At 41.3% G+C, this 19,719-nt stretch overlaps 2 protein-coding genes across 7 annotated transcripts in view; one reads left to right on the top strand and one right to left on the bottom strand.

Moving 5' to 3' along the window:
- The window catches only part of SLC30A6 (solute carrier family 30 member 6), a 58,961-nt gene extending 50,332 nt beyond the window's left edge, over positions 1-8,629 (top strand). For 3 of the 6 annotated variants that reach the window (XM_033176102.1, XM_033176101.1, XM_033176100.1), the window contains one exon: positions 4,742-8,616. In XM_033176102.1, coding sequence (XP_033031993.1) covers positions 4,742-5,242 — 501 coding nt within the window. In that variant the 3' untranslated portion in view covers positions 5,243-8,616. Of the gene's footprint in view, positions 1-4,741 lie in introns of all 6 variants that reach the window. The other 3 variants (XM_033176098.1, XM_033176099.1, XM_033176095.1) reach the window with 2 other exon arrangements.
- The window catches only part of NLRC4 (NLR family CARD domain containing 4), a 54,172-nt gene continuing 41,397 nt past the window's right edge, over positions 6,945-19,719 (bottom strand). Inside the window, 1 exon segment of the mRNA XM_033176094.1 lies at positions 6,945-9,305. Within this exon segment, the coding sequence (XP_033031985.1) occupies positions 9,013-9,305 (293 nt within the window). The 3' untranslated portion in view covers positions 6,945-9,012.

Below are 19,719 nucleotides of genomic sequence, written 5' to 3'. Positions count from 1 at the left end.
TCCATCTGCCTCACCCTCCCAAAGTGCTGGGATTACAGGCATGAGTTACCATGCCTGGCCATCTATGATATATATACATATTTATATTTAAGTTTTGATTAGGCAAATAGTACCCAATTGTTAAGAAAATAAAAACTTGTAACTAAGTCATAAAAAAAGAGAGTAAATATCCTTAATAATCCTGCCATCTAGAGATAAATACTGTTATCCTTGATACTTGTCTCTGTCCTTCTGTTTCTTTAACTTTTATTTTCCTTTATTTATGTCTTATTTTATTTTTTATTTATTGAGACAGGGTCTTGCTCTGTCACCCAGGCTGGAGTGCAGGGGCACAGTCATGGCTCACTGCAGCCTCAACCCTCTAGGCTCAGGCAGTCTTTCTGCCTCAGCCTTCCTCATAACTGGGACTGCATATGTGTGCCTGGCTAATTTATGTTTTATAACGATAGGGTCTTGCTATATGGTCCAGGCTGGTCTCGAACTCTTCCTTAAGCAATCCAACCTAGGTGCCCATCAATCCTAGGCATTACTGGGCATCTAGGTTGATGCCATGCCTTTGCTATTGTGAATAGTGCTGTGATGAACATCCAAGTACATGTGTCTTTTTGGTAGAAAGATTTATTTTCTTTTGGATATATACCCAGTTATGGGATTGCTGGGTCAAATAGTAGTTCTGTTTTAAGTTCTTTGAGAAATCTTCAAACTGCTTTTTAGAGTGGCCGAACTGATTTACATCCCCACCAACAGTGTATAAACATTCCCTTTTCTCTGCAGCTTCACCAGCATCGGTTTTTGTTTTTTGTTTTTTGTTTTTTGTTTTTAATAATAACCATTCTGGCCCAGCGCAGTGGCTCATGCCTGTAATCCCAGCACTTTGGGAGGCTGAGGCGGGCAGATCACCTGAGGTCAGGAGTTCAAGACCAGCCTGGCCAACATAGCGAAATCCTCTCTTGTACTAAAAATACAAAAATTAGCCAGGCATGGTGTTGTGGGCCTATAACCCCAGCTACTTGGGTGGCTGAGGCAGGAGAATTGCTTGAACCCAGGAGGTGGAGGTTGCTGTGAGCTGACATTGCGCCACTGCACTCCAGCCTGGGCAAGAGAGCAAGACTCTGTCTCAAAAGAACAAAAAATAATAGTAATAATAATAGCAATTCTGACTAGTGTGGGATGGTATCTCATTGTGGTTTTGATTTGCATTTCTCTGCTGATTAGTGATGATGAGCATTTTTTTCATGTTTCTTAGCCACTTGTATGACTTCTTTTGAGAAGTATCTGTTCATGTTTTTTTCCCATTTTTTAATGAGGTTATTTGTTTTTTGCTTGTTCAATTTTTAAGTTCTGTATAGATTCTGATATCAGACCTTTGTCTGATGCATAGTTTGCGAATATTTTCTCCCATTCTGTAGGTGTTTCTTGGTTGTCTTGCAGGTTTTGTATAGTTTGAGGTCTATTTTTTTTGAAACAAAGTCTAGCTCTGTCGCCCAGGCTGGAGTGCAGTGGAGTGGAGTGCAGTCAGCTCACTGCAACCTCTGCCTACTGGGTTCAAGTGATTCTTCTGCTTCAGCCTCTCAGGTAGCTGAAACTACAGGTGTTTGCCACCATGCCCAGCTAATTTTTTTTTTTTTTTTTCATTTTTGTAGAAACAGGGTTTCACCATGTTGGTCAGGTTGCTCTTGAACTCCTGACCCCGGGTGATCTGCCTACCTTGGCCTCCTAAAGTGCTGGGATTAGAGACATGAGCCATAGCAACTGGCCGAGGTCTTAAATTGAAATCTTTAATCCATCTTGAGTTAATCTTTTTATATGGTAAAAAGTTAAGGTCCAGCTTCATTCTGCATATGGCTAGCCAGCTATCCTGGTACCATTTATTGAATAGGTAGTCCTTTTGCCACTGCCTATTTTTGTTGACTTTGTCAAAGATCAGATGGCTGTAGGTATGTGGCTTTATTTCTGGGTTCTCTATTCTGTTCCATTGGTCTATGTGTTTGTCTTTTTACCAGTACCATGCTGTTTTGGTTACTGTAGCCTTATAGTTTGAATTCAGGTAATGCAGTGCTTCCGGCTTTGTTCTTTCTGCTTAGAATTGCTTTGGCTATTTGGGCTCTTTTTTGGTTCCATATGTATTTTAAAGTAGTTTTTTCTAGTTATATGAAAAATGACATTGGTAGTTTGATAGTAATAGCATTGAATCCTAGATTGCTTTGGGCAGTATGGCCATTTTAATGATACTGATCTTTCAATCCATGAGCATGGAATGTTGTTCCGTTTGTTTGTGTTATCTGTGATTTCTTTGAACAGTGTTTCATAGTTCTCCTTGTAGAGATCTTTCACCTCCTTGGTTAGATGTATTTCTAGGTATTTTATTTCTTTTGTGGATATTGTAAATGGGATTGAATTCTTTTTTTTTTTTTTCTTGATACAAGGTCTCTCTTTGTCACCCAGGCTGGAGTGCAGTGGTGCAGCCACTGCAGCCTCAGCCTCTCAGGTTCAATCAATTCTCCCACCTCAGGCTCCTGGCACTACAGATGTGTGCCACCACACCCAGCTAATTTTTTAAATTTTTTGTAGAGATGGGGTTTCACCATGTTTCTCTGGCTGGGGGAGTGTGTGTGTGTGTGTGAGATAACCAAAGTAGGATCATTTGCTGTACCTACTATTGTATTAACTACTTTAAACACATAATTTATGGACCGGGCACGGTGGCTCACGCCTGTAATCCCAGCGTTTTGGGAGGCTGAGGCAAGAGGATCGCTTGAACCTAGGAGTTCGAGACTAGCTTGGGCAACATGGTGAGACCTCATCTCTACAAAGAAAACAAAAAAACAAAACCAAAAAGACCCATAATTTATGATAAACACTTTTTCAAGTTAACGAATATACTTCTTACTCCTATTGTAATGCCTGGTGCTCTCTATCCCTTAGAAGCCTTGATACCATCTTTGATGAGTCAATCTCCTTCATCCTTTACTTCCAGCTGGGTATCAAGTCCTTCCATTTCTGCCCCTGGAATATGATATATCTGTCTGTCCCTCTCTGATCCCACTATTTTTGTACTGGCTCAGCTCTCCTCATTTGTTTTGTTTTGTTTTGTGTTTTGTTTTTTTGAGACAGGGGCTTGTTCTGTCTCCCAGGCTGGAGTGCAGTGGCATGATCTGTGCTCCCTGCAATGTCTGCCTCCTGGGTTCAAGTGATTCTCCTGCCTCAGCCTCCTGAGTAGCTGGGATTACAGATGCATGCCACTGTGTCCAGCTAATTTTTGTATTTTTAGTAGAATCGGGGTCTCACCATCTTGGCCAGGCTGGTCTTGAACTCCTGACCTCAGGTGATCCGTCTGCCTTGGCCTCCCAAAGTGCTGGGATTACAAACATGAGCCACCGTGCTTGGCAGCTCTCCTCATTTCTAATCTAGATTGTTGCAGTTTTTTTCCTACCTGATTACCCATCTATACCTACAATTTTTCTAAACTCTGATTATTTATTTCTGTTAGGTTGCTGATGTTAAATCAAAATTCCTTATCATTTTAGAGTCCTCTGGTAGCCTCTTTTTAACCTTATTACCTACCTATCATTTTTCTTCCTTCCTTCTTCCTTTCTTCTCTTCCCAGGCTGGGAGTGCAATGGCGCAATCTCGGCTCACTGCAACTTCCACCTCCCAGGTTCAAGCAATTCTCCTGCCTCAGCCCACCAAGTAGCTGGGATTATAAGCTCCTGCCACCATAGCCAGCTAATTTTTGTATTTTTAGTAGAGACAGGGGTTTCACCATGTTGGTCAGGCTGGTCTCGAACTCCTGACCTTGGGTGATCCACCCACCTCACCCTCCCAAAGTGCTGGGATTACAAGTGTGAGCCACTGTGCCCAGCCCCTTCCTGTGTTTCTCCCTCTCTTCTTTCCTTCCTGTCTTCCTTCTCTCCATCTCTTCTTTCTCCCTCCTCCTCCTTCTGCCCCCTGAAATACTTGGACTTCTTTTTTTTCTTTTTCGAGATAGGATATCACTCTGTCACTCAGGCTGGAGTGGAGTGGTGCGATCTTGGCTCACTGCAACCTCAGCCTCCTGGGTTCAAGCAATTCTCCTGCCTCGGTCTCCCAAGTAGCTGGGATTACAGGCACCTGCCACTATGTCTGGCTAATTTTTTGTATTTTTAGTGGAGACGGGGCTTCACCATGTTGGCCAGGCTGGTCTCGAAATCCTGACCTCAGGTGATCCACCCGCCTCGGTCTCCCAAAGTGCTGGGATTACAGATGTGAGCCACTGTGCCCGGCCAGGACTTCTTTATATATTCGTATTACTGCTTATTCTTACCAAGTATGCCATACATTTTCATTGCTTTTCCCTCAGTGTGGAATGCCTCTCTACTTTTTGAAATTCCATTTAATTACCGACCCTAGATTAAATGCCATCTTTTTTTGAAGTCCTCTTCAACTGAAATTAATACCTACCTTTTCGGCTCTTACAATTTATTTTTTGTATGCTTCATTTATATTCTTCCTTGTATTATAACATACCTATCTTATTCCTATATGGATTTTTCTTTTTTTGTATTTTAAAGATTCCCAAATTATTTAACTCATTGCAGTGATAATCACCAGCAAGTAGTCTTTAAGAAATATTAACATTAAGCTTTTTCTTTCAAAGAAAATGCCAGGAACTTACCAAATCATAAATAAAATGTTTTATCTAATGAAATTTTCATTAGTATAATTCTAAGCAATCTCTTTCTTATGATTTTGCCCCTTTTAGGCTGGATCAGTGCATGTAAGAATTCGACGAGATGCTAATGAACAAATGGTTCTTGCTCATGTGACCAACAGGCTGTACACTCTAGTGTCTACTCTGACTGTTCAAATTTTCAAGGATGACTGGATTAGGCCTGCCTTATTGTCTGGGCCTGTGGCAGCCAATGTCCTAAACTTTTCAGATCATCACGTAATCCCAATGCCTCTTTTAAAGGGTGCTGATGATTTGAACCCAGTTACATCAACTCCAGCTAAACCTAGTAGTCCACCTCCAGAATTTTCATTTAACACTCCTGGGAAAAATGTGAACCCAGTTATTCTTCTAAACACACAAACAAGGCCTTATGGTTTTGGTCTCAATCATGGACATACACCTTACAGCAACATGCTTAATCAAGGACTTGGAGTTCCAGGAATTGGAGCAACTCAAGGATTGAGGACTGGTTTTACAAATATACCAAGTAGATATGGAACTAATAATAGAATTGGACAACCAAGACCATGATGGACTCTAACTTATTTTTATGAGGAATATTGACTCCTTGGCTTCCAATTTATTTAGGAATCCAACTTTGCATTGACTGTTTAATCATTTACTCTAAATGTTAGATAATAGTAAGCTTGTTCACATTTCATGAAACCTGTGAAATTATATTTTTGTAAAACGTATTTGTGACAGTGAAATCCTCGTAAATGTTAAAGGCTTTAAATAGGCTTCCTTTAGAAAATGTGTTTCTTTACATTTGGATTTTGGTATCTTTGGTTTTGTAGTTGACTGCAGTGTGATGTGACCTTACCTTTATAAGAGCCACTTGATGGAGTGGATCTGTCACATTACTAAGATATGATATTTCTTTTTTTTTTCCGAGACGGAGTCTTGCTCTGTCACTGTGCCTGGCCAATACATTATTATTAACTTAAGGCTGTACTTTATTAAGGTTTCCTTAGTTTTTGTTTTGTTTTGTTTTGTTTTTTGAGATGGAGTCTCATTCTGTCACCCAGGCTGGAATGCAGTGGTGTGATCTCGGCTCACTGCAACCTCTGCCTCCAGGGTTCAAGTGATTCTCCTGCTTCAGCCTCCTGAGTAGCTGGGATTACAGGCACCTGCCACCACGCCCAGCTAATTTTTGTATTTTTAGTAAAGATGGGGGATTTCACCATGTTGGCCAGGCTGGTCTCAAACTCCCAACCTCATGATCCACCCACCTTAGCCTCCCAAAGTGCTGGGATTAGGTGTGAGCCACTGCGCCTGGCCGATATTTTCTTCAGTGAAATTTATAAACATGCTTCTTGACTAACACACATTTTGGGAAAGGAAAAAATGTCTGTTCAAAAAGTAAAAGTCTCTTTTATAGCTTTTCCAAACTTAATTGCTACATTTTTCTTTGAGGTTCTCCTGAATTGTGTCTTACAAACTAAAGGCAAAAATTTTTAGCAGCAATTTTGGAATACATTCTATCTAGCACAATTTGAATTTTTAATTATCAAGATTTTTGTTAAAGTTTCTCTCCTTTAAAAATTTTAGTACATTTGTGAATAGTCCATGGTTCTAGGTGTTTTATTTTGATTAAGTGACTACCCAACTTTTGGTGATATGCAGTGAAAGAATCCCAATTTTCTATGTTTCATTTAATCAAATACTGACATAATGAATTTATCTTTTCTGATACATTTTCATTCATTGGCTTTTTAATTTCTTATTTTATTAACAAAATATATCAAATATATTACCAAAACACATAGAGTTCCATACATAATATGGAATTTGATGTCTTTTCAAGTTGCACAAAGAATTTGAGCAAATATAATTTTACCAAAGCGTAATGGACCTTAGATTATAGAATACAGCATTGTTAGGTCGGCAGTGGGCAGTTTCTTTTTATTTTACTTTGTCAAAAATGGGAAATTGTTAACTGTGATGAAGTGTGAGAATTACATAGATTATGTTATTTTTTAGTTGTTTTCCAAATGCAGAGTTTAAGGACTTTCTAATATGGCTAGTATTACTTCTAAAAAGTATAACAAGAAGCAGTCACACATGACCTAGAAGAGTTTTTTATTGTTTTATTTTATTATGCATTCCGTAACAGTTTTAAAAAGGGATTTTGAGAATGGACTCAACTTTCCTGGAATCCAATGCTCCTGGAGATTTATGACTTTCCCAGCCATCAGCCAGCTATCTAGAAAAGATTTTTGTTTTTCTACAATTTGCAACAGTTTCTTCAGTCAACTCATTCACTTTCAAATAGGAGCAGCACTTTGAAATCCTTTTTCTTCACTGTGGATTAAAAACATCCAAGAAGCCATCTCTGTCAAGCAGAATTGTCATCTGTGGTAATAAGTGACCATGTCCTAAATACCTTTTTCTTAGTGAGGAGTTGATCATTGTCTTTGACATCTGCAACCCTGTTCAGGCATGTGACCTGCTGAAGAAATACAGCCTATGCTACCTTGACTACTGGGAAAAATGATACTTTGTAAAATGTAATAAGGCAACCTGTTCCCTGGCCTTTGTCTTATGTTTTCCAACTATTACTGTATCTGTTGTTGGTCTACTATTACAGGATGATTCTTCTTCCTTCATTGATCTCAACTAAATGTGAATTAGGGTCATGCATGAAATCTGAACTGCCATGTCTTGAGTTAAGAGGTATGTGCTGCCACCCCATGCATGTCTTCCCCATCCCCATAGGATTTTAAAGTGTTCAGGTACCAAACACAGTTCTGTGTGAGGTTTTATGCCCACTTCCTCAACACCAATTCAGAGGCAACACCTGTGCATCTGTCCCACCAAAGGTGCTTTAATACCTACCTTCACTATTTGAGAAAGGACACTCACAGTTGCCTGTTAGTTATAAAAGAATTGGCCCTACTTCCTGAATGTAAGATGTTACAGGGGACATCGGCCCATGCGTTATTATATAGAGAAGCCTTATTTGCCAAGCTCTGACTAACTTCTGGATATGAAAATAAGGAACTTGCCCAGCATAGGCATATAGGCAGCAGCCTTACTAGTAAATCTTGCCACAGAATCACTTGAAGCTAGACAGAGAAAGAAGTTCAATTTAAATATTTGTCCCATTGTTGTGATTAAGATGTAAGCTCTGTGGAGTGTAATTAACCCTGCTTTACAAAGTCACCATATTTATAATGGGAAAAACACTGCCTAGGAGGCAAGAGATCTGAATTCCAGTTCTGATGCTGCCACTGTGTAAGGAAGTAGTTTTATAACTCATGGGCAAATCATCTGAGTTTTCTCATCTGTAAAGTTAGGGAGAGGAATTAATTAGTTGATCTGTAAACTATCAGCTTCAAAACGTTATGGCTAAATCTGTAGAATATGTGCCCAATTGCTAAACAGATGTTGTGCCCAGAATTTTATTTAGTGACTACCTCAACATACAGGCCAAGTGTTACCTACACCAACACCCAAGCCATTAATTTGAGGTGCCATGAGAATAGGTGAACTGCAGCGTAATACCATTTAGATTTTTGTGTTTTTTTCAGGCTTGCCTCTACTTAAATATATTTAGATTAGAGAGTTTTCTTAGACTTCTTTCTTTGCAAGGAAGGGTTATTTGCGAAAGTGTTGGAAAAAAGATTAGGGCTGGGTACCCTTAGTTATATAGGGTACAAAAGTATGGGAAACATTTTCCCTTTCTTCTTTAATCTCTGAAGTCATGTTTGGAATTACATATAATGTAGCAGGTACTGGAGAGGACCTGAATTTCAAGCCTCTGATTTAGCTGTTTGTAAACTGCCAAGTTTTGCTTGACTGAAGAGTGCTGATCTTTTTTGGGAGTCTGATCTCCTTCTAATATCAGAAAGTGCTTTTTACATTCTAGATTGTTTGAATTAAACTGTTTGGATTAAAGAACATATATGGAGTTTCCTCTCTGATTTTAAATAATCTTTGTTTCTTTATTCAGTAGCTATTTATTAATAATTTAATCATCTCATATTCAACAAATATTTATTGAGAATATTGTTGAGAATCTGTTACATGCCGGGCATTATAGTAAGTTAATATGCATTCAGTACACCAGTTGGTGTGACCCAGACCAAAGGTAACACAAAGATGAACGAGAGTTCCTTCAAGGAGCCAATAATCCTAGTAGGAGAGCTAAGACACAAAACTGTTGCATGTTTTTAATCATCAAATTAAACTTCTTTCCACTTCCTTATCTTCTTTGGCATCCTTTTGCAAGATTTTTTAACCACCAGGCTTAAAGTAATGAGGTCCCAGAGCACTTACTGGCTTCGAGTGCACTTTATTTAAGCAGTTACTAGTTTAAAAGCACCTTTAATAACACTGAGATCATCATCATCAAATTGCCACCCAACAAGCCTAGCTTCTTGCAGAAAAGTTAACTTGGATAACACATGGCTAAGTTTTCTGACTAATGCTGCATCGGGTAGAAATTCTTTAGTACTGAAGTCAAAAAACACTAATTGCTTAAGATTCTCAAATACACCCATGAAGGCAAGCCATCCATCACTGCTCACACAATTTCCTGCCAAATTTAACTGCTGGAAGTTTTTCAGAGGGTTCTTCCCAAAAAATCCACCTGGGTAAAGAAATAAGTATATTAGTTGGAAGAAAAAAAATTTTTTTTAAAAAAAGAGACATAGGTTCTACATTTATTTTACATACTTTTTTTTCCACTTTGAAATGGTCATGTTTGAACTAGTGCTTTGCCTCAGAAACAAATTATTAATATAATTCTCTATAGCTAGGGCAGTGATTGTGAATATGGTCTATTTACAAATTATATTTTTCCTAGAGTATAAGGGAATCTGATAAATAGTGATTCATAGTGAGGTAGCAACAATATATAAATGAATTACATTTTTTTCCCCTTTTCCTTATTCCTAGGAAATGGAAGTTTGCTTTAAAATTGATGTGTGAGGGCCGGGCGTGGTGGCTCAAGCCTGTAATCCCAGCACTTTGGGAGGCCGAGGCGGGCAGATCACGAGGTCAGGAGATGGAGACCATCCTGGCTAACACGGTGAAACCCCGTCTCTACTAAAAAATACAAAAAACTAGCCAGGCGACGTGGCGGGCACCTGTAGTCCCAGCTACTCTGGAGGCTGAGGCAGGAGAATGGCGTAAAACCTGGGAGGTGGAGCCTGCAGTGAGCTGAGATCCAGCCACTGCACTCCAGCCTGGGTGGCAGAGCGAGACTCCATCTCAAAAAAAAAAAAAAAAAATTCATGTGTGAGAGATGCAATTAAATATTCAGTACTTGTTTTCAAAACTGGAGTCAATCTTTGGCAATATTAGGTCGTTTCCTCTTCTGAAGCAGTAAACACTACCTAACTGTTGTTTCTTTGGGTATGTTCCTAACTCTAAACTTGAATAAGTGAGCCTCCTTCAGTATCTAAAGATTTGGGTGTTTTTGTTTATATGTAAACCTCCCAAGCCTCTTCAGGAAGTTCCTCTATTCCTTACAGAATAGGGCACCTAAAGTATTTCCTACAGAAGGTAGGTGGATATTCTGTCTTTCTGATATACAAAGAATGCATACACACACACACACACACACACACACACACACACACATATCTCCTTTGTATGTATATGTATGTGTGTATATACACATACACGCAAATAATTTAGTTTCATTCTTTATCCCATGTTACTAGTTTAGGTGGTACTGGAACTCAAGTGAGTCTTGCAATAAGAAAAAATACCTTTCTTTCAGGTCATGTACCATCATGCAGATTGGCCAGGATACATTAGGATTTCACAAAGCTAGCTCTGTTAATTATGCATATTAAATTATGCAAAGCGTTAGCCCTACCCACCTACCTGGCCTTCTCTGGATGACTAAGTTCACCTTGAAGTACAGAGTGGACAGTCAGGCAGACTGGACAAGGGAACTCTATTACTAACATGTTTATATTCCAGAGTATCACACACAAATTGCAGAAGATGTATGCCTGGCTTATCGATCTACATTACTCAGCTCCTCCGAGCTCATCTTAGTGTACCTCACCCAACTTTGGAGGGTTAATTTGTTGTGTATTAAACTTTTTTCTTTGTGTTTCTTGGGAGATGTGTAATATTAGATAATGTTCCAGAAACTGACCCTTATGGAAATGAAGGTCCACGATTCACTTTGGATTCCAAGTAGGAAAAGAGGTTTTAAAAGTTCCTTTCCATTGGCTCAGTGAGAAGACCACTAAAGAGTTGAAGTTAAAGAAGGAAAGGTTCAGTGCCGTACAATCTTAAGGTTAGCAAGCAAAGACTAAAAGCTATCTGCTACCAGTAATGAGGGCTTAATGACAGAAATGGACAGTCTTGTCTGACCAGCTTATGTGGGTGAGGTCAACCTAGTTATGCACTGAAACTGTACGTTTACCCACTTTCAGTAAGTGTATTTACCAGCTCCGTAGTGAGGAGATCTGTGAGTTTCATGTCTGATGTCACTGCGTGGCCTTTTGTAGTTAGTTCAGTGCAACTAAGTACTTTCTAGTATGTGTCTTTAGTCAATGTCAGCCAATGTTTTCATCACCATCATAAGGTCTTGAGTTTTGAAAGCTCTTCAGGTTCTTCTTTACAGACACCTAAAGTGATTGACCCTGCCTGACCGTGGTCAAGATGCTAGCGGCTAAAGTGGGCAAAGCCAGGTAAGGAGATCATTCACAGGGTTCTGCCTTCACGTCTCTTACCCATGGTCAGTGTCACTGACACCACCTTTGGGCCTTCTTTGCTGCTTTTATTTATTTGAAAAGTGAGACAGAGGCCGGGCGCAGTGGCTCACACATGTAATCCCAGCCCTTTGGGAGGCCAAGGTGGGCGGATCACCTGAGGTCAGGAGTTCGTGATCAGCCTGACCAACATGGAGAAACCCCGTCTCTATGAAAAATACAAAATTAGCCGGGCGTGGTGGTGCATGACTGTAATCCCAGCTGTTTGGGAGGCTGAAGCAGGAGAATCACTTGAACCCAGGAGGCGGAGGTTGCGGTGAGCAGAGATCACACAATTGCACTCCAGCCTGGGTAACGAGCGAAGCTCCATTTCAAAAAGAAAAAGAAAAGAAAAGAAAAGTGAGACAGACTGCTAGTTGTTCCCAAAACTCTCTCTCCTTATTCCTTAGTTATAGGGTTTTATTTGGGCATATGGCCACTCATATCCCAGCCTCCCTTGCTGTTAGATGTGGCTAAATTTTTTCCAAGGAAGTATAGGCAGAAGTGATGTGTGCAACTTCCATGTCACTTTTCTGCTTTTCCCCTCTTCTGCTAGGTTGAAATGATCACAGAGCAGTGACCTAGCTATGGCCATAAAGCCAAAAATAACACTCTAAGGAATAGAGGAGTTATCTAGGCCTGAAAGACTGCACAGAGGAAAACCACCCCACCTGCCTGGACTGCTCATTTCTGGACTGTTACATGAGAGAGAATCAAGTTCTACCTTCCGTAAGCCATGGTATAGTTGGGTCTCTGTTATCATAGCTTAGCCTGTGCCCAGCCCAAATACTACATAGGTCCTCGCTTTCCCCTCCTTCCTCCTCCTCTGTTCCTTGGAGGGTGGCCTTCTCCCTGCTCTCTCTTCCATCTCATCTTCATGTCCTTTCTGCCTTTGCCCCTCCTCCATATGCTTCCCAGCGTGGCATGCACTCAGTCCAAATGCTGGTTGCCAGTTGTGTGTCTATTTAAAGCTCCTTCCCCAAAGATCAACTTTTTTTCTCCTTCTCAGCTAGCAGAACATATTTTCACCACCTAAAAGGAATTTAAAAAGAATTTAAAGCCCATTCCACCCTCAGAGCGTGAGCAATTTATACTGGTTATCTACTAAGGTATAAGGATCTTATCAATTTAAGAGAGTTTCTTAGATAATTATTAGAATGTGTGCTAGTGCAGGAACCAAGAACAAACAATATTTGTCATAAGCCAAGGGCATGCCTTTTGTTCATTTAATCTGCAGTGCTTATGTTATGAGGAGCAGAATAGATCCGAGAGAAACAGAATCCATGACATTTAGAGCCATAGGCTGTATGTGGGCTGTGGAGAGTGCAAATAGCTTGATTAGAATTCCAGGAGAAATCTCAAATGCCCTGGGTAGAAGGCTTCGGATTCTTGGGGGTTCCTGTATCCCAAACACAACTCTCATTTGTATTGTCCTGTGGCTCACCTGAACCAGTACCAGAGCTCTCACTGTTTATTCATTCAGCAACATCTTTAGTGCTACTGTGTGCCGCGGATTATGCTGGGTGCTGAGGATATGTGCTAACGGCAGACGTGGTCCCTGTTTCATTGGGCTTACAAAATAGTGTAAAGACATGCATTATCAAGTAATTAGATGGCTGGTGGTGCTATGGTAGGTCAGGGTACCCTGGGAGCACACAAAAGCAATAGGCTTTCCCACTCCACTTTGTTCCCAGAACACTTGCAACTGGGCTTATATGCTCCAGGAGGAAGACTGGAGGATTCTTAGGAGAAATGGAACTGCTCCCCAGGAAAAGGCCCTACAAAGAAGGGGCCATTTTGCTTGCCCAATCACCTCCTAGTGAAGTTAGCCTGTCAAAAAATCACTGCCTCCCTTAGACACAGAACTCCCTATCAACTTGTGTCTCAAATGTGAAGAGGACAGTACAGGATTACCAGACATTTGACAACAGCCTCCCACAAGGAAGACTGAGACTAAAAGCCAAACAACTCCCAAAGAAATGAGGCACCATAGAAAACAAGAAAAATCAAACTCCAAAGACGTAAGTTTTTCAGAGATTGTAAGTTTTTCAGTAGACTGCATCTACTCAACAACAATAAGACGCTAAGAAAGAGCTTTTGGAAAATAAAATATGATAGTGGGATCTATACAGCAGAATGATTGTGCCCAGAATTGGGCGCTTCTAGAACATGAGTTTCTAGAACATGAATAGGGTCTGTGATGGCTCTTTTTTTTTTTTTTTTTTCTTTTTTTGAGACAGGTTCTGGCTCTGTCGCCCAAGCTGGAGTGCAGTGGCGCGATCTCAGCTCACAGCAAACTCCGCCCCCTGGCTCAAGTGATCCTCCCAACTCAGCCTCCCGTGTAGCTGGGATTATAAGTATGTGCACTATTCCCAGCTAATTTTTGTATTTTTAGTAGAGACGGGGTTTCACCATGTTGGCCAGGCTGGTTTTGAACTCCTGACCTCAAGTGATTCACCCACCTCGGCCTCACAGAGTGCTGGGATTATAGGCATGAGCTCTCTTTTTGAGAACAGGCTGGATAGCTGAGTTCAGCTTCGAACATCCAAGTTGAAAGATGCTATTTAACAAAGGGTTTTGTTAGAGCAGGTGAAATTGGTTGGGAGTGGTGGCTCATGCCTGTAAGCCCAGCACTTTGGGAGACCGAAACAGGCAGATCACTTGAGGTTAGGAGTTTGAGACCAGCCTGGCCAACATGATGAAGCCCCGTCTCTACTAAAAATACGAAAATTAGCCGGTGTGGCAGCATGGACCTGTAATCCCAGCTACTCAGGAGGCTGAGGCAGGAAAATCACTTGAGATTCGGAGAAGCAGATAGAGAACAGAGAATCCTGGGAAGCGGAGGTTGCAGTGAGCTGAGATTGCGCCACTGCACTCCAGCCTGGAACAAAACAAACAAAAAAGCAGGTGAAATAGATACCTGAGCTAGCAATGATTTTTATGTTGTAGTCTCAGATTGCTGATGGGTAAGAAACAAAATTTTGGGAGTCGAGCAAAACATGGCAAAGCTTGGAGATCAAATGCAATCTCTGAGGAAGAAGAGCAGATAGTCTAGACCAAGCTTTAAGGAAAACTAGGAACATTTAATATCTAGGTAGAGGAATCACCATTGAAAAGAAGACTGAGAAGTAGCCAAGGTGTCATGGAGGTCAAGAGAATGTTTTGAAAAGAAGTGAGTGCTCAGTGTCAACTCCTGCAGAGGAATCAAGTAAATTAAACACTTCTGAAAGTGTCTATTGAAATTCAGCCACATTGGAGGGTTGTGGAAAGTCAGATGCAATGAGTAGGAAGTAGCAGATGGTCAGGAAGTGGAGATGTCATAAGGGTACATCAAATTTGTTTTAGAGCTTTTACCTTGAAGGAGAGGAGAGATAGAATGATAACCAAAGGAGGAAGATAGGACTCAGGGAGAGTTTTATTTAAAATGGAAGAGATTTGAGCAACTTTAAAAACTGACAGGAGAGAGCCAGTAACAAGAGGCATAATCAATAAAATGATGTCCCTGAACCAGAGTGAGGGCGAGGCTGGCATCTCAAGCACTGCTAAAGAGACTGTGCTTAGGTAGGAGAAGAGAAACCTACTATCAGCTCCACAGGAGAAGGAGAGAAAAAATAACAATCACATCCTCTGTGAAATAGGAGACTCTGAATACTGATGGAGGAGAAAAAAGTGTGAAATAGTTTACAAAGAGTGTTGAATACAGAAAGGCAGTAAGATTGCCAGGAAATACTGAGAGAGATTGTGTTTATTCGTTGTTTTTTGTTTGTTTGTTTCAAGACAGAGTTTCACTCTGTATCCCAGGCCAGAGTACAGTGGTGCGATCTCGGCTTACTGAAACCTCCGCCTCCCAGTTTCAAGCAATTCTCCTGCCTCAGCCTCCCGAGTATCTGGGATTACAGGCATATGCCACCATGCTCAGGTAATTTTTGTATTTTTAGTAGAGACAGGGTTTCACCATGTGGGCCAGGCTGGTCTCGAACTCCTGACCTTGTGATCCACCCGCCTTGACCTCCCAAAGTGCTGGTATTCTTTCCTTCCTTCCTTCCTTCCTTTCCTTCCTTTCCTTCCTTCTTTCCTCCCTCCCTCCTCCCTCCCTCCCTCCCTCCCTCCCTTTCTTTCTTTTTTTTGAGACTGGGTGTCACTCTGTCACCCCAGCTGCAATGCAGTGGCATGATCACAGCTCACTGCAACCTCAACTTCCTGAGCTCAACTACCAGCATATAAAGATTCCAATGTCTCCATATGCTTGCCAATAACACTTGTTATTGTATATCTTTTAATAAAAAATAATAACCATCCCTAGTGGGTGTCAGGCGGTATCTCATTGTACTTTTGGTTTACATTATTACCCTAATGATATTGATTATGTTTTCTGGTATTTATTTTGCAATTTAAATATCTTCCTTGGTGAAACGTCTGTTCAGATTCTTGCCCATTTTACAAATTGGGTTATTTGTATTTTTATCAGTGAGTTGTAAGAGTTTTTTGTTTCATTTTCTGTGGTTTTTTTTTTTTTTTTTTTTTTTGAGACGAAGTCTCGCTCTGTCACCCAGGCTGGAGTGCAGTGGCACGATCTCGGCTCACTGCAACCTCCGCCTCCTCGATTCAAGCCATTCTCCTGCCTCAGCCTCCCGAGTAGCTGGGATTACAGGCATGTGCCACCACGCCCGGCTAATTTTTTTTGTATTTTTAGTAGAGACGGGATTTCACCACATTGGCCAGGCTGGTCTCAAACTCCTGACCTTGTGATCCACCCGCCTTGACCTCCCAAAGTGCTGGTATTACAGGCATGAGCCACGGCACCCAGCCATAAGAGTTTTTTATATATTCAAGATGGAAGTCCTTTATCAGATAATGTGATTGGCAAATTTTTTTTCACATTCTGTAGGTTGTATTTTCTCTTTCTCTTTCTTTTTTTTTTTTTTTTTTTTTGAGACTGGGTCACCCAAGCTGCAATGCAGTGGCATGATCACAGCTCACTGCAACCTCAACTTCCTGAGCTCAAGCCATCCTCCCACCTCAGCCTCCCGGGTAGCTGGGACTGCAGGCGTACATTGCCACACCAAGTTAATTTTTTGGAGATTGAGTTTTGCCATGTTGCTCAGACTAGGCTCGGACTCCTGGGCTCAAGCAATCTGCCCACTTCGTCCTCCCAGAGTGCTGGGAGTACAGGCGTGAGCCACCGCACCCAGCCAGATTTCCTTAGTTTTGACCAAATGTTTTTTTTTCTGTTGCAGGAACTCATCCAGGTTAGCACATTACATTTCATCGTCATGTCTCTTTAGGTTCCTCATGCTTACGACAATTTCTCACAATCACCTCGGTTTTGATTTCCTTGACAGTTTCAAGGAATACTGGTCAGTTTTTTGTAGAAGTCCCTCAGTTAGGATTGTTTGATGTTTTTATCATCATTAGATGGGGGATATGGATCTTTGGGGAGGAAGATCATAGAGGTAAAGTACTATTTTTGTCATGTCATATCTAGGTACATACTATCAACATGAATTACCACTGTTAATGTTGACCTTGTTCACCTGACCGAGGCAGTGTCAACAGCTTTCTCCACTGTGAAGTTACTCTTTTTTGCTGCCTTTTGCTGCATGCCACAAATTTTGATATACAGCATTTCTTACCATTCACTTCTAAATATTTTCGTTGAAATTTGCCAGCATGAACTTGTATTTATCTTCCAAAGTTTGCAGTTTTTCCCCTGCATCCTGAGTGTAGTTATGAAATTCTAAAAAGGGAAATTTAAGGACAACCCAGGCCTGGAGTTTTGTCAGGAAAGTACACCCCATCTCCTGTATTTCATTTCATACCTCACATTCCACATCTCATGTTCTCCCTGCATCTCGTTAGGTAGTCTTTCTTTAATTAGACTCTATCTCTCATTATACTCTTCATTTCACCATTGCATCTATCACACATCCATCACTCAAAGTCATTGCCTGAACTGACTCATGCTACTGTGGGCCATGAGAATTTCAGCTGTTAAAGACAAGAATATTTGCAGGGATGGAAGATGGAGTTGAAACTAGGTAGGAAGGCAAATCAAAATAGAGAGGTCCTGAAAAACAGGTAGAAGGTAGTGGGATCGACAGACTGGAAGTCCCAGTGAAGTAAAAGAACTGGTGATTAGGAGTAGATAGAAATACAGGAGGTTGTGGTTTGAGAATGGGATATCTGCATTTATTATTTTGCAGGTAGAACAATTTTAAGTGGCTTATCATAATCTAGTCATTGCATGCTCATAGAATGAATGGATGAAGGAGAATGGAAGGTAAGGTCGTTGAAGAGGAAGGTCCATTAGCAGAGCATAATAGCCTCTAGTCCCAGCTACTTGGGTGGCTGAGGAAGGAGGATCCTTTGAGCCCAGAAGTTCAAGGCTAGTGAGCTGTGATCACATCTCTGCACTCCAGCCTGGGCAACAGGGAGACCCAGTCTCGAAAGAAAGAGAGAAAGAGGGGTGAGGGAGGGAGGGAGGGAGGGAGGAGGGAGGGAGGGAGGGAAGGAGGGAACATACTGCTTTCACTGTATCCCATAGGTTTTGGTATGTTGTGTTTCCATTTTCATTTGTCTCAAGAAATTTTAATTGTAGAGATGACATGTTAGCATATTGCCCAGGCTGGTTTCAAACTTCTGGGCTCAAGCAGTCCTCCCACCTTGGCCTCTCAAAGTGCTGAGATTATAGTCATGAGCCACCACACCCAGCCTATTTCAAGAAATTTTTCAATTTCCTTCTGAATTTCTTCATTGGCACACTTGTCATTCCAGAGCACACTGTTTAATTTCCATATGTTTGTATAGTTTCCAAAGTTCCTCTGGTTATTGATTTCTAGTTTTATTCTATTATGGTAAGAGAAGATACTTGAATCAGATTTCAATTTGGGGCGATTTATTAAGACTTATTTTGTGGCCTAACATGTGGTCTATCCTTGAGAATAATCCATGTGCTAAGGAGAAGAATGTGTATTCTGCAGCTGTTGGAAGAAATGCTCTATAAATATCTCATAGGGCCATTTGGTGTATAGTGCAGATTAAGTCTGATGTTTCTTTGTTGATTCTCTGTCTGGGAGATCTGTCCAATGCTATAAATGGGGTGTTGAGTCTCCAGCTATTGTTGTATTGGGTTGTATCTCTCTCTTTAGCTCTAACAATATTTGTTTTATATATGTAGGTTCTCCAGTGTTGGGGGCATATATATATGTGTATGTGTATGTGTGTATATATATATATAGTCTGTGTGTATATATATGTGTGTGTGTATATATATGTGTGGGTGTGTATATGTGTGTGTGTATATAATGATTATATCTTCTTACTGAATTGCCTTTTTTTTTTTTTAAGAGACAGGGTCTTACTCTGTCACCCAGGCTGGAATGCAGTGGCACGAGCATAGCTCACAACAACCTTAACCTCCTGGGCTTAAGGGATTGTCTCCCTCCTCAGTCTGTTAAATTGCTAGGACTACAGGCATGTGCCAACACTCCCAGCTAATTTTTTTTGTTTGTTTTGAGACAGAGTTGCGCTCTGTCGACCAGGCTGGAGTGCAGTGGCGCCATCTCGGCTCACTGCAAGCTCCGCCTCCTGGGTTCACGCCATTCCCCTGCCTCAGCCTCCGGAGTAGCTGGGCGCCTGCCACCATGCCCGGCTAATTTTGTGTATATTTGGTAGAGACGGGGTTTCACCATGTTAGCCAGGATGGTCCTAATCTCCTGACCTCGTGATCCGCCCGCTCCCAAAGTGCTGGGATTACAGGCTTGAGCCCCTGCGCCTGGCCTAATTTTTTTAAAAAGTATTTTGTACAGACGGGGTCTGCCTCTGTTGCTCAGGCTGCTCTTGAGCCCCTGGCCGCAAGCAGTCCTCCCACCCCAGCCTCCCAAAGCACAGAGATTACAGGTGTAAGCTACTATGCCCAGTTCACAAATTCTTTTTTTTAAAAAACTGAGGGCCTGGTGAGGCTCTTGCCTGTAATCCCAGCACTTTGGGAGGCCAAGGCTGGTGGATCACTTGAGGTCAGGAGTTTGAGACCAGCCTGGCCATCATGGCAAAAGCCCATCTCTACTAAAAATACAACAATCAGCCAGGTGGTGGAGCGTGCCTGTAATCCCAGCTACTAGGCTGAGGCTGAGGCAGGAGAATCACTTGAACCGGGGAGGCAGAGCTTGCAGTGAGCCAAGATCAAGCCACTGCACTCCAGCCTGGGAGACAGAGTGAGACTCTGTCTCAACAAATAAATAAAAATAAAGTCAAATTACAAATTACCACCTAGCTCAGTTTTTATTTCAT

The sequence above is a fragment of the Trachypithecus francoisi genome, unplaced genomic scaffold (assembly GCF_009764315.1).
Source record: "Trachypithecus francoisi isolate TF-2019V2 unplaced genomic scaffold, Tfra_2.0 Lachesis_group17, whole genome shotgun sequence".
In the NCBI taxonomy this organism is placed as follows: domain Eukaryota; kingdom Metazoa; phylum Chordata; class Mammalia; order Primates; family Cercopithecidae; genus Trachypithecus; species Trachypithecus francoisi.
Note: the sequence above shows the minus strand (reverse complement) of the source record. Positions and strands in the feature narration are given on the sequence as shown.